A 13,972-nucleotide genomic window follows, 5' to 3' on the forward strand; every position below is an offset into this window, starting at 1 on the left:
GAATGTGGGGTAGTGATTACACAACCATCGTGAAAAGGAATTCATGAGAACGACTCAAAGAAGAAGGTAAAATATGTAGGTGATCAAGAGTACTAGTGGAGGCAGTAAAAAGGTTCCAAAATATATAGTACTTGAATCTTGAGTGACATATATGGAGTTGTGGTTGGTCATTTTGGATATCACTTTGTTCCATCTAACTTTGCCTACTTGGTGGGGGCAATAATTTCAAATTTATAGGCAATATTGAAGAGAAATGGAAAATCTTACGGTTGAATAATTTGACATGTATTATTAGATCTAAAGGGTGTGAGTCACTCGACAAAATACTAAAGCCTCGTTTGGTTGTGATGATTTTGGGAGGGAAAAGGAGATGGAAAGAGGAAAATTAGATGGATTTGAATAGTTGAAGTGTTTGGTTGGGGTGATTTTGGTGGGCTCAGGCCCACCATCATTGTGGGGGGGGGGGGGGTTGGGGTGGGGGAGACGGGTTTGTTTTCTTCCCAAATTGGGGAGAAAGTGGCGAGAACATGGACTTAGATGGGTAATTATCCATCTCCCCCTCTCATCCCCCAATGTTGTTGTTGTTGGTTTTTTTTATTTTATTTTTTTTTTAATTTTAATTTTCAACGTTAAACATTTAGTTTTCTCCCCTTAAACATTATGTTTTTTTTCCCCTTATAAACTATTAAAATTTTTTTTAATGTAATAGGAGTATGATAGTAAATTTATACGAATACCATTTTCTATCATTTTTTTTTTCAACCAAACAAAAGGGTTTTTATCATTCTATAAAGAAAAAACAATTTTCTTGTATTTTTGAAATAAAAAACATGTTTGGTTAGTTAAAATTAAAAAAAAAAGTTTTTTGAGGAAAAAAAATAGAAAAATACTAACATATGTTGTTACTAAGATTTGAACTCTAATGCTAACTCATTAAATGAGACATATTCATTAAATTAAATGCGTGTTTTCATTGACTTTTGAAAATTAGAAATTGAAAATAGCTTTTTGCATGTTTTCAGTTTCCTTCACAATTTGAGTTTTGAGAATAGTTTTTGTTTTCTGTTCATTTTGGATTGCCAAAAAAGTTTTTTAGTTTTAAAAATAGAAAATAAGGGGAAAAAACAATTACCAAACATACCTTAAATATTTTTTGAGCAAATACTTAGGTGCTGTTCTTTAGGTTTCCTTTTTAAAATTCTGCCATGTGAATTTTTTCTCATAGGATAGAAGTGTATTTTTTAGTTAAGTAGTCACGTGGCTGAATTTTAAGAGGAGAACTTAAGAAACAACATCTAAAGTACTGTATATAAGTTTTGTCCATATTTTTTTTATCCATTACCATTTTTTTATCCAATAGATGAAGCTATCCTCATATCGCAATGTCATAATCAAGGCCTAAATACATTGATAATCGCACTTGGACATAGCCTTTACCTCTATCCCAATAGACCAAAATTCTCATGGTGTTCCTAAGTCATGAAATTGGGCCTCTAGGTACAAGTAATCCCAGTTAAAGATCAAATTGACAAAATAAACTTATGTTATGGGAACAATACTATGGCATTGATACCACTGGTCGCCTTTGTCCAACCAAATGCCTCATTTAGGAGCAAAATTTCATCCGATTCAAGGACGTTCAATTGATATTTCTATGACACCAGTGTAGGCAAGGATTTTGAAGGCAACTTTGATAAAGAGGCCGTTATGGATCCAATTTTTTTGTTGGCTGTTTTGAGGGAATCAATGCCTTGAATTTAATAAATAGACTATTTCAAAAGAGTTTGTCACAGATTGAAACTTGAAATTCTCTTTAAAAAAAACAAAAAAAAAAAAGTGGCAGATCTTAACAATGCTTTTAGGGCAATTAGTAATAAATTATTTTAGGAAAATTTTGACATTACTTTTATAGAAATATATAAAAAGCTATCAAAACAATTACTTACTTTTTTTCTTTTCCTATAAAAAAGTTTCTAAAAATATTTTTTAAACTAATACTTTTTTTTAATACATCTTAAACCAATACTCTTTAACTTAGGTATCCGTTAGCTTTTCACTTGTCTATCTCCATGAGAATGCTATATTTTATGATTAGTACTAAGGGCACTTCTGCTCAAAAAAAAAAAAGTAGTAAGAGTAAGAGTAAGAGTAAGAGTAAGAGTGCCTAACTACCTACTATGTACTAAGGAATTAACAGATAAATATTAGTATTATTATATAATAATGTTACTGGTAAAAAAGTAAAACACCTGACCAGGTATTCAAGAATTGATCTTCTCAAAAAAAAAAAAAAAAAAAAAAAAATTGCAGTAGTCAAAAAATCCAAATTATATATAATAATGTTACTGGTAAAAAAGTAAAACACCTGACCAGGTATTCAAGAATTGATCTTCTAAAAAAAAAAAAAAAAAAAAAAAAAGTTGCAGTAGTCAAAAAATCCAAATTTCAAATTGATTCTAAACCCAATAATATACCTTCCATAAAAAAATAAAAATAATATACCGATATTTCCTTTTTTGTTTTTTATTCATTTCCCAAAAAGCCATGAATATAATATTACTCAGAAAATAAAACCCGATCACCATGAAGTTCCCTCTGGTCATTTTCCATATTCATTTTGTTCGTCCGAGTCTTGCTGGGCACTCTAGTCTCTAGTCGACCGTTTCTTCAGCTTTGTTTTAGAACCCCTTATCACGCACACAGTGACACAGTTACCAGCACCATTTTCAACTGTATATGTTTTCCATATCTGAATCAAACCATAGGAAAACACAAAGAGAGAGAACAGAGAAGCAAGAATGTTTTACTCACAGTGCTTGCTCTCAAGCAAAGGGCCTCTAGGTGCCATCTGGGTCGCAGCCTATTTCTTCAAGAAGCTCAAAAAGACTCAAATTGCTGAAACCAATATCTCCTCATCTGTTGGTGAGTCATTCTTTTCTCTTTTACTCATCTGGGTTTTTTCTTTTCCTTCTAAAAATTTGATTTTTTTTACTTTATATTTGTAGGGAAATGATTTAATTGAAATTTTTCTCAGCCAAGAATGTTTTTGTTAGATTCTAATGTTCTGTTCCTTGTAATTGGTTATAATACTTTAGATAAAGGAGGCAGTTAGCCTTAAAGAAAATTTCAAATATTTGGTTTGGCATTTGTAATTTGTTTGAATTCCAGCATTGAACTGAGAAGTGAGACATAGGAAATTTATGGGAACATGGAGCTGCAAAATGGGTAGTACACAAATAAAATCTTGAATAAAATTTTTGCCAAACACTTTTAGTACCAAGTATTGATGAGCATATTGTGGACCTTCAATTTCAAATTTCACATTTTTACTGTTATGGAAGCATTATCTTAGAATAGGGTTTTAATGAATGTTTTATTTGTGAGCAGGTAGCTGCCAGGCATAACCAATAGTGCTATAAAAAAAACAAAAAGAAATTTCAAAACTTAGATTTGTGATGGCTTTAGTTGTGCCTTTATTCTTCCATTTATTTGAATAATCATATCTTCCTATTCTTTTATTTTTAATAAGTCCGTGTTTTGTTTTTAAGTATGTATATTTGTTCTTATTACTTATGAAAAGAAAATACATACTTAAGAAAATCGTGTAATTTTCTTTTCCTTATTACTTTCTGCTGCAGAGAAAAAAGCTTAGATGATCAGTTACTATGCAAACATTATATTTTACTAGAATGAGATAATAATTATAGGCTTGGTGTTGACAAAGATGGTGATAGCTACAGTAGTTTTGGTGGCAGCATAGGGGGTTGCATGGCAGGTGGTGAATCTGATTATGGCAAATTGAGGAAGATTGGCTAGTGATAGTTGTGTTTGGGGCAATCTAGTGGGATCTGCCAAATTGGTTTAAAAGATGATATTTTTGGTTATGTGATGACATTTTCAGAGGTGATACTGTTTTCAGATAGTGGTGTTGACTCTAACAGTGGTATAAGGTTGATAATGATGGTAATCAGCATGAGTTAAAATCAGGATAATGGGTTTTGGAAAAATCAATATCTGGAAAAAGTATTTGCAAGGTGCATTAACAATTTTATTTCTTATTTATCTGATTTCAAGATTAAGAAAATTACTTTTATGATGCTACCTTAGATACCTTTGAATACAACATCAACTAGGTTCACTTAAGTTGGGTAGTTAGTGACAACTTCTCATAACTCATTTATTTAGGTTTTTAATGTTTTCACTTGGTCCATGACTCTTAAGTGTTCTACACAGCTTTAGTTGTGGAGTGGGAATGAACCAAATTCCAAAATCATGAGTCTAATCCATAGGAGATCGTTACTGTCAAAAATTCTGTGTCAAATTTCAATGTGTGTCAAGTTAAGCTGAAAAATAGTCTCACTGTTTCTTTTGGAAGTTGTGGCCTTGATCCTCATGTATGCTAAAGTTAAATTTCTAATCAGCCTGGCCTATTCTTTCCTATTTTTTGCCTTATGCAGATAAAATATTGCAAGATGAGCTGGATGTTGTCACATATAGAGTGCTGGCCTACCTTCTCCTAGGCGTTGTCAGAATATTCTCAAAAAAAGTTGAATACCTGTTTGATGACTGCCACAAGGTGCTAATAAAAATCAATGACTTTGTGGTTAGTACAAAAGCTAATGAACATGTGGAAAATTTTTGTGCACCATATTTCTCTATTACGCTACCAGAAAGGTTTGAACTTGATGCTTTTGATCTAGAGATCATTGAAGATGTTAGTGGGTAAGCTATCTGGTTTAAAAATTGAGTGGCTGAGGTTTTGATTCTTTTTGTTTTAATTAACTTAATGTGTCTGTTTCTTCTACTTCCTAGAGGCAATGTGGTGCCCTATGAACAGATCACACTCAAAGGTTCTAATTTGCTTCAAATTTCAGTTATATTTACTTCTTTTGTTTGTATTATTTATATAATTTGGTGTAATACTGAACAGATGGTTCAAGGAAAAATGAGAAAATGGGCCAGTACTCTTTAGACAAGGTATGTCATATAGTCATGTTGATGCATATAATGCTAAGTGGTCCTTTGTAACTTCTCGTCATGTACTTCCAATTATATGTCCGTCTATGTTTCATGGGAGAAATTCCATTCTTTTCCAAGATTATGCATTGTTTTTTCTCTAGAACATCACACGCTTCCTTTGCCAACAAAAGCTTACTGTCTTGTCCTTTCTGAACATGAATAAATAAAAACATTGCATACCAATTTACTAAATTTAAAAGAGTTTAAAAATTTAGATAAATGAAAAGGAAGAACAGGTTCTCCCTGCCTTGAATCCTCAAGGAATTTTGCTAGAGTTTCTGAAAACTACTCCTATGGAAATGAGGGTGAGGGAGACATTGCTAACAGAGTTAATAAAACTATATGATTGATAATTGTCTCCTTGTTGGAGAGATACCTCCAACTTCTTGTACTGCCGTCTTCCTCTGTGTTATGCATGTTTGAATATTGGGTAGTCAAGCTCATGCCATGTGTCCTCAAATGTGTGCTGGCCATGTGGTGGGCCTATTGTATGCAGGCACCCATTTTTGGCCTATTTTTATCAAGTGACCTGATGCAGGAAGTGCAAAGAAAATTTATTTTAATTTAGTTTTATTTTATTTTGGATATCAATTCTATTTATTTTAGGTCTTATTAGCTAATTGGGTTATTAGTATTTTATGTATTTTCCTATAATCAATGTAATTTTTAAAATTCAATAATTGGCTTTCCGAAGTCAACTAGAATTAGGGTTAGTAGTCTATATAAGCATGCTATTGTACTCCTATGGAGACAAGTTTATGATGAATAAAATTTACTTGAAATTTTTCCAATGGTTTGGCTCCAACTAGCCAACTCTAGGTGCTGACTTCCAGTTTGTTTTTATTGTTTCTGTTCTACAATTTTTGTGTTGCATCAAGTTTGGTTTTGTACTGCATTATTTTGATATCAGAGCTGTTGTTCTGCATCAAAACTACATGTAATTTACACATATAGACCAATTGGTACAAAATGGATTGCAGCTTGACCAACTTAAACCAAATTTATCAGAAGTTGGCATGTAGGACGTAGTAATTTGATGGTTGAAATATCCACTACATAACAGTTGGCCACTAAGTTTCAATTCAATCTAACACATTTTCTAGATACAATATATGATATATAAGTAGTTGAACCAGTTAGTTGTTAGCTCATCCACCAAAGTTAACATAGAAAGTTAATTTTGGCATTATGGCCTTCTGTTCAATAATAACTTTCAAGGCTTGTACTACTAAACTTGCTCACACTTATTGGCCTAAAATTTTACAATATGGTAATTTTGCCTATTAATTTTGGAAAGTTTGTAGGGTGCCAACACCAATATGATATGACAGCATTGTGTTTGCATTGGTTCTCATGTACAGAGAAACATGCAGCACGTAGTATTAAGCATGTAGTCTTATCCTTTCTGGACCTGAACCATCAATCCTTCAGTTTGACACCTGTTATGATGATGTAGATCCAGGATGGGTGGAATACTATTGATCAAACATGTATTAAGGTCATAAAGTTACTCCATTTCTGGCCAAAATAGAAAATTTTAATGTCAAATTGTTCATTTATTAAAATATAAAGTCGTAATCACCAATAAGCAGTTTTGGTGACTTTGCTCTTCTAGTTTCGTCAGAGATTTGTACTTAAAATGATTTTTATTTTTTATTTTTTGGTGTGGTTTCGCAGTATCATTATGAGGATTTTTCTCTCTTTCAGACCACTTGCTCAACTGATTACACTTTGGCTGACAAGTATGTAAAACATACCCCATCTTTTTTCATTCTCACTGTATTATGTTTACATTTATATATAATGGCAGCTCAGATTTTAGTTTCTTCTTATAACAAGTAATTCTTGTTGCAGTGTTCTGTCGTCTGTCCCGATGGACATAGATATGGAAGTGAGCACATCATGTGGTCTAGCCAACTTAAAAGTAAACACAGAGAAACTTCAAGACGAAAGGTTCTCTCCAGCAGAATGTGTTGACCTTGAGACATTTCTTGAGACTGAGGTACAACCTACAGATCCTTTTAAACCATTTGATGAAGATATTCAAACTAATGGAGAACAGATAAAGGTTCCAGAAAAGGCACCATTGGAAGACGAAATAACTGGAGAGGCATGCACGGAGAAGATTCAAGATTGTACGTTCTCTCACGAAGGATGTGTGAACCTTGAGATGTTTTGTACGACTGATGAGGAACCTGCAGTCCATATTAACCTATCTGCTGAAGATCATCAAATTGATGGAGAGCAGATAAAGGTTACAGAATTGGCACAATCAGAAAACAAAACTCACCCTGTTATTAGGGAAACCCATGATCTAAGCAACTTAGAAACAAGCATGGAGAAGCTTCGAGTTGAAAAATTTGCTCATGAAGAATGTATGGACCTTGATATGTTTGGTGGGGCCAAGGAGGAACCTCCAGAACTCGTTAGAAAATTTAATGAAGAGCATCATAATGATGCTGAGCCAAAAGAGCTCCCAAGTCTGACATCTTTCGAAAACAAAAAGTGTCAAGTTAATACAGAAGAACATCCACTATCTGTCACAGTTGATAGGACCCCTAAATCCAAGTTCCCAGATGCATCAGGTGCAATTATGTTTCTTGCCACCTCTTGAAAAATAGATATTGTTAAAGAAATTAATCAACTGAACTCTTAGTGATTCATACCTTTATTGCTTGATCAGGCAGCCAAAGATTTCCCAATTTATTTGCTACGGTATTTGCACATTTTGAAGAAAAAGTTATTGTCCTTAGGAATTCTGTCCTACTTAAACAATTCTTCTCTTAATGCAGGTGCCACAACACCAGAGTTCATGTTTATTCCTACACCAACTACTAGGGAGCGAGCTCGGCCTTCTAGGAAAAGAAAATGTTTAATTGATGAGTTCATAGTGTTGCCTAATGAGTATGTGCAGTTAACTCCAGTTTAAATCCATGTTTATTCATATGAACTAATTCAATATTATCCATAAATAAAAGTGGACTCTAATTGGGTATTTCTAAGAATTTTTTTTAACAATGGATGTTAATTTATGTCTACATAGTGGATGATATAATAGCCAAATGATAATATAGCCATCAATGTCACTTAGCAGCCCTATTTATTTATTATTTATTTTACATTTATATAATGCTAGTCATTTTAATGCAAAAATGGGGTATAAGGTGTTCCTGATATGAGCTAAGTTGAGCTTAATTCTTTTCTCATCAAGTTATATCAGTTAACAGTTAAAGTTTAAAATCAGGATTGGGAGCTCTGTAGTTGTGAATCCATATCAAGCAGTTGCCACATTATTTCAGGCATACAAAATTTCTGTTATGAATATCTGATACAAACTTAATAGGTTTTTGGGCAAGTTACACATTTTCACCCTAAACTATCACCCAATGACGCTTAACTCCGTGAACTTCCTAAGTGCATGATCGACCCCTCAATTTTGATAATATGTTACTTTTAACCTCCTGTCATCTGTTTTGCTGCTAACTCTAACGGAAATTTCCATTGAAAAACAAATTTACCCCTCAGCTATGTGTTTTAGAGAGATGTGTAAATTGGTCTTTAAATTCTAAATCTGTCAAGAAACACTAAAACATTCGACAGGGCGGCATTGAAACAAAGTTATAACTTTGGGAATAAATCATACATTTTGGTAGTTCAGGGGGTTAAATGTAATCGGGGTGATAGCTTAGGGTTGACAAGTGTAATTTGGCCTAATTTTTTTACTACACTTGGCTTTTACTTAAAGTCCCTCATCATAATTAATTCCAAGTATTTTGAATCATGAAAACAGTTGAAGGTGCTGAAATCAGTGCTTTCTATATATAGCTAGGGCAAGCCTAGGTTTCATCTTTAGCTGCATTGTTAAATACTGAAGTATCATTTCTTCCCTTGTATCAAGTAATGTTAGGGAATTTCAGTTGTTTTCAGTGCAGTCAAAATTCCCAATGTATCTTTATCTGAGAATCACACACACACACACGCGCGCGCGCGCGCACACACACTTTCATCTCTAAAAACTGAAGAACATGAGATTTTGATTATCTTAGAATGGACTGAAGGACTGAAATTTTACAAAACAAATGAACTCATAGCACATTCTATGTTATGTTAAACAATTACAGGGTACTTAGGCAGAGCATTCATGATGCGAGTGACTTGGTTTCTAAACGAGGAGCATCTCGTCGTAATGCTCTAGCTGTGTGGAAAACTTCTCGAATTTCCAGCCTCCACCAGGGTTTCTTAGAGCCTTTGATGCCTTGTAAGTTTGCTATCATCATATTCTCTGTGGTTCAAATGCTGTGCTACCCCTTCTTTTTCATGGCAATGAGTAATTGTTGTGCTATCTTTACTCAACATGTTTTTCTGCAGGTATTTCATCAGAGCTTAGGTCTCTCTTTTACACAAAGAAATTAAAGATTCTACAATCTTCTGAATTACCTGTGGGTATATCAGAGCATATGCCAGAATCTCCTACTGTGGGTAGATCAGAGCATAAGCCAGAATCTCCTAATATTGGTACTTCCGAGCATAAGCCAGAATCACCTAATGTGGGCACTTCAGAGAATAGGCCAGAATCTCCTAATGTGGATAGATCGGAGTATAAGCCAGAATCTACTACTGTGGGTAGATCAGAGCATAAGCCAGAATCTCTTACTGTGGCTAGATCAGAGGAAATTGTTATTGCTCCAGAAACACCTGTTAAGTGCTCTACATCAATAAGATCATTTGAGAGCCCAAAGAACACAGAAAATCCTGACTTCGAGGGAGTACGACCTGCAAGTTCCTTTGGAGATGTAGAGAAAGAAGCATCTATGAGGAAGGATTGGGACCTTGATTTCAATTTGATGAATGAGGTAAAAGTAATGATCATTATTACAGCTTAGCCTTAAAATTATAATATGAAACATTGTTAATATTTGTATCATAACTTTAAACTCTACCAAGTTTAGAGGTATGAATTCAACCTATGCAACAATTGGGCTGGCTTGTAAGAGCAGAACCTTTTTGTGGCATGTATTATATATCTGAAATTGAATATTTGCTTTGGAAAACTGGTTAAATTTTTTTGGAATTATATGTTTGTTCTGTCTCAGGAGATAGATTTGTGTGGAGCAGATAATGAGGAACACTGTAAGTATCTCAATGATCTCACTATTTTAACATTGTAATTGGGCTTATTTTATATTTCATATTTTGCTTAATGTAGCATTCTCATATGGATCTTATTTTTGTTGTAGATGGATGGTCAGGGAGAACTAGGTAAAGTTGGATTGGCTCCTTAATTTCTTTCTTTGTCATCTACTCTCAATGTTCCTTATACAATTTGGTTTCGACTTGTTAAAAATTTTCCATACAGAATGGCGGCTAGGTACTTGCACAAAACATTCGTAAATCGGGAGAAAGGAGGAGAGGAGGAAGTAGTGAGTTTGTCACGGCTTTTGGAAGGAAGAACCAAGAAAGAAAGTGCAAGGCTGTTCTATGAGATACTGGTATGTTCTGTATGTGTTTGAGAATAATTTTCTCATCATTTCTCTGGGCTTCTGTTCCGTTGGTAAAACCATCTTTTCATCTTTTTAACAGAAAATTAAAAATTGTCCCTACCTCTTAGTTGTTTCCTTGGTTGCTTCTTTAAACGAACCAAAATAATGATACAAGCTCTATGCATGAATGCTTTACCATGAATCTATCACATCATGTAAACCAACAACACCTCCACACCCCCCCCACAAAACACACACGTGCGCGCGCACAGAAAAACAGAAAAAAGAAAAAAAATGAAAAGTTACACGTTATTTCAGCAATATATGCTTTTAGATTCAGCTGCTTTTTACTATTCTATACCAGAAACTTATCCAGGCTACCCTCTACTAATTTTAACTGTAAAACACTACAAAGTTTGGTGGAAATGTTATGCAAAATCTAATATTGGATTATGTAAAACAACTTTGCAGGTGTTGGGAACTACAGGATATGTGGATGTGGAACAGAATAATGCTTATGGGGACATTCAAGTCTGTAAACTCTCGAAAATGGGACCAAATTTATGGAGCTGATGGTATATGAAACCAGGGTAGTAATTGCATATTTATCGTGTAGAAATAGAATTGTTGACTTAGATGATAGTCCACCGTGTTAGATGAGTAATTTAAAGGTTTAGTTAGTCTCCTTTTGTAGTTTGTACAGTAGACAGTAATTAATAATCTAAAGGTTTAGTCTTCTTTCTGTAGCAGAAAATAGTTAGTAACAGTAAAGGCTTAGTTGAGTTGAATTATCCTTTGTACGTCATTTTTCAGTTTATGCAAGTAATTTGCTCTATGAGTAGCTTTTATCCAACTGATGTTGGGAAAAAGGGGCTTTAACGATCTTTCAAGTTGGTGAAATTTGACATAGGAAAAAGGGTTGTAATTATATTTTATCTAATGAAAGTATTGATAGCAGATATAGCTTCCAAACTGGGTTGATGCCTTGATGGAAGTGTGATATCAGGTACGGTTCCCTGCCCCTTAGGCCAACTGGTTTGAATTGGTCAATTCAATATGGCTATGTTCTAATTATTTTGCTCCATCAGTCAATTCAATATCTTGCCACTGGTATTTGATAAAAACTCGGCGTAGAAAATGTTTCTAGAAGTCACACTATGTTCATGTCCCACATATGTTGTCATGCTCACATTTGTTTCCATTTTTTTTCTTCCCCTATGACTATGAGTAACATTTTTCTCTAGGGTATACGAATAAGTGACATCAGGTTGCTTCTTCTTCCATTCTCACTTGAAATCTCTCTATGCTCAATTTCTCTTGCAATGCAATGGAATTTTGATCTTGTTTTCAATGACCATGCTAGAACTATGACAAGCATGGATTATTTTCATAGATGTTCAGGAACTGCTAGTAAAAGTACAACAAGACCATAGGCAGTGAAAGATGGCCAACGAGAGTGATGAATACACATTATTATTATTAAGAGAACTAGACTACATAGTTGCAACTGAAACCATGTTGCCTGGAATACTCCCAATCCATGTTAAGGTGAAGCCGAGGACTTTTAAGCCACTTTGCGGTCTTCTTGGGTTTTCTGTTCAAGTTGTTAAGGTAACCTGTGTAATTAAGCCCGAACCTCACTTTGTAGAGTGAAGACTCTTTACCCATTTCCATGCAGTCAATTACATGGAGAAGATTTTAATTTTTCTTATTTGTGTTTAGTTGGAGTGGTGAAAAAGTAGAGGGATGAATTTTTTTTTTGTTTAGTTGAAAAGAAAAATGGGAGGATAGAAAATAGAGTTTGTAAAAATTTACACTTATCCTATTACATATTATATATATTTTTGAGATAACATTAATTTTTTTAATGTATATAAAATAGATACACATAATTTATTATGAAATTTCTGGATGAACCAAAAACATAAACAACACAATGAAGAAGAACAAAGAGATAAGTATTTAATCTCTATATATTAAGAAAATTCAGAAAATTAGTTATACCTTTAAAAAATGTCAAAAATACCCTTAATCTAATTAGATAATCTTTATTCTTAAAAAATAAAAAATAAGGTTAAAATTGTAATTCAACAAAATTAAAAAAATAAAAGAACTACCAAAGAATTTTTTTTATCTTAAAAATTAGTACACTCTTTATTTAAACATATTTCTCGCACGTTTGATACATTTTTCCTAAAAACTAGCCCACACTAAACTCAAGAGTTTACTCTATTTTAAATCCTAAATTTTAGTTTTTTAAAAATCTCTTCTTGTGTAACCTCACTAATAGATAAATTCAAATTGAAAAATTACATTAAACTCAAAATAAAAAAAGAGTTTCATCGCACGTGTGAAATGCGTGTGCTGAGGCTAGTATCAATTAACCACAAGGTCCTCATCTATGTCCCAAAAAACTGAAACATATCCTTCAATTAAAAATAAATTGAAGAAAAAAAAGGCATCCAAATTCAGTAAGAACTAAGAACGAGGAAAAAAAGAAAAAAAGAAAAGAAAAAGAAAGAAGCAAAGAAAGGCAGCAGAACGACTAAAAAAACAACCAAGCTTAGGCGTAAAAAGAAGTCACAAATGAAGAAAGGATTAAAAAGGACGCAGGAGTGGAGGAGGAAAAAAAAAAAGGGATGAACGAACAAAGCAGGCAAAGAACAATTCAAGGGTCAAATTGTCTTTCACAATCTTGTTAAGTTTTTTCTCCATTTTGGAGAGAATGTATTTTGGTGGGCTCGAAGAGAAAATAGCCGGGCTCTATCAATTTTCTCTCTCTTCTCCCTTCCTACCTTTCTTCTTCTTCTTCCTTATTTTATTTTATTTTATATTTCACCTCTAACCAAACGCAGCCTTAAAGCCCACGCGAAGTATCCCTTTACGTTTGTCCCATTCCTGCACTCAAAGAATAATTTTCATGACACTTTATATAGTAAACTTACCGGTCTTATTTAAGCATAATAGTGGTGTCATTAAATGGTCGTTGTTAAAAGCATAATAGTAGCACTTTGAACTTATTTCATGGCTTCAGAAACAGCAAAAAGATGCTTAAGAATATGCTGAATTCATGCATCATCTTCTATTAGTTTAATTTTGTTATATGTACGGATACAATTAAAAACAATTACTATTATATGATACAAATTAAACAATTTTTTAAAGAAAATATTCAAATTATACATGGCATTAGTCTATACTTTTTTAAACCATACATTTCTAATATATTTAATGGTTTATCATTATATATATATATATGATTTAAAATTTAATTAGTTTATGCTCTTTGGTTTGTGCACCCAATAATTTATTTGCTACAAAAATTTAAAATTTAGATAGACACGTGACGGAAAATTGGACTCAATTGAAATCTAATTTAGAAACTAATTGGATTTCGACTCTTCAATTTTTACACTCAATAATTAACTTGGCACAAAATTAAAAATTAAATGAGACACATGATACAAAATTGA

At 33.2% G+C, this 13,972-nt stretch overlaps 1 protein-coding gene across 1 annotated transcript; it reads left to right on the forward strand.

The window, feature by feature from the left end:
- Positions 1 to 2,566: 2,566 nt before the first annotated feature.
- On the forward strand, positions 2,567 to 11,456 carry LOC112016663 (sister chromatid cohesion 1 protein 2). Its single transcript, XM_065781053.1, is given in 15 exon segments — positions 2,567 to 2,922; positions 4,458 to 4,722; positions 4,813 to 4,850; positions 4,931 to 4,977; positions 6,697 to 6,761; positions 6,874 to 7,021; positions 7,088 to 7,604; positions 7,812 to 7,923; positions 9,141 to 9,277; positions 9,388 to 9,872; positions 10,113 to 10,149; positions 10,257 to 10,278; positions 10,376 to 10,508; positions 10,971 to 11,045; positions 11,047 to 11,456. Coding segments are annotated over 15 exon segments (2,241 nt in total). The 5' UTR covers positions 2,567 to 2,798; the 3' UTR covers positions 11,083 to 11,456.
- Positions 11,457 to 13,972: the final 2,516 nt, after the last annotated feature.

The sequence above is a fragment of the Quercus suber genome, unplaced genomic scaffold (genome assembly GCF_002906115.3).
Source record: "Quercus suber isolate HL8 unplaced genomic scaffold, Cork oak 2.0 scaffold_255, whole genome shotgun sequence".
Lineage (NCBI taxonomy): Eukaryota > Viridiplantae > Streptophyta > Magnoliopsida > Fagales > Fagaceae > Quercus > Quercus suber.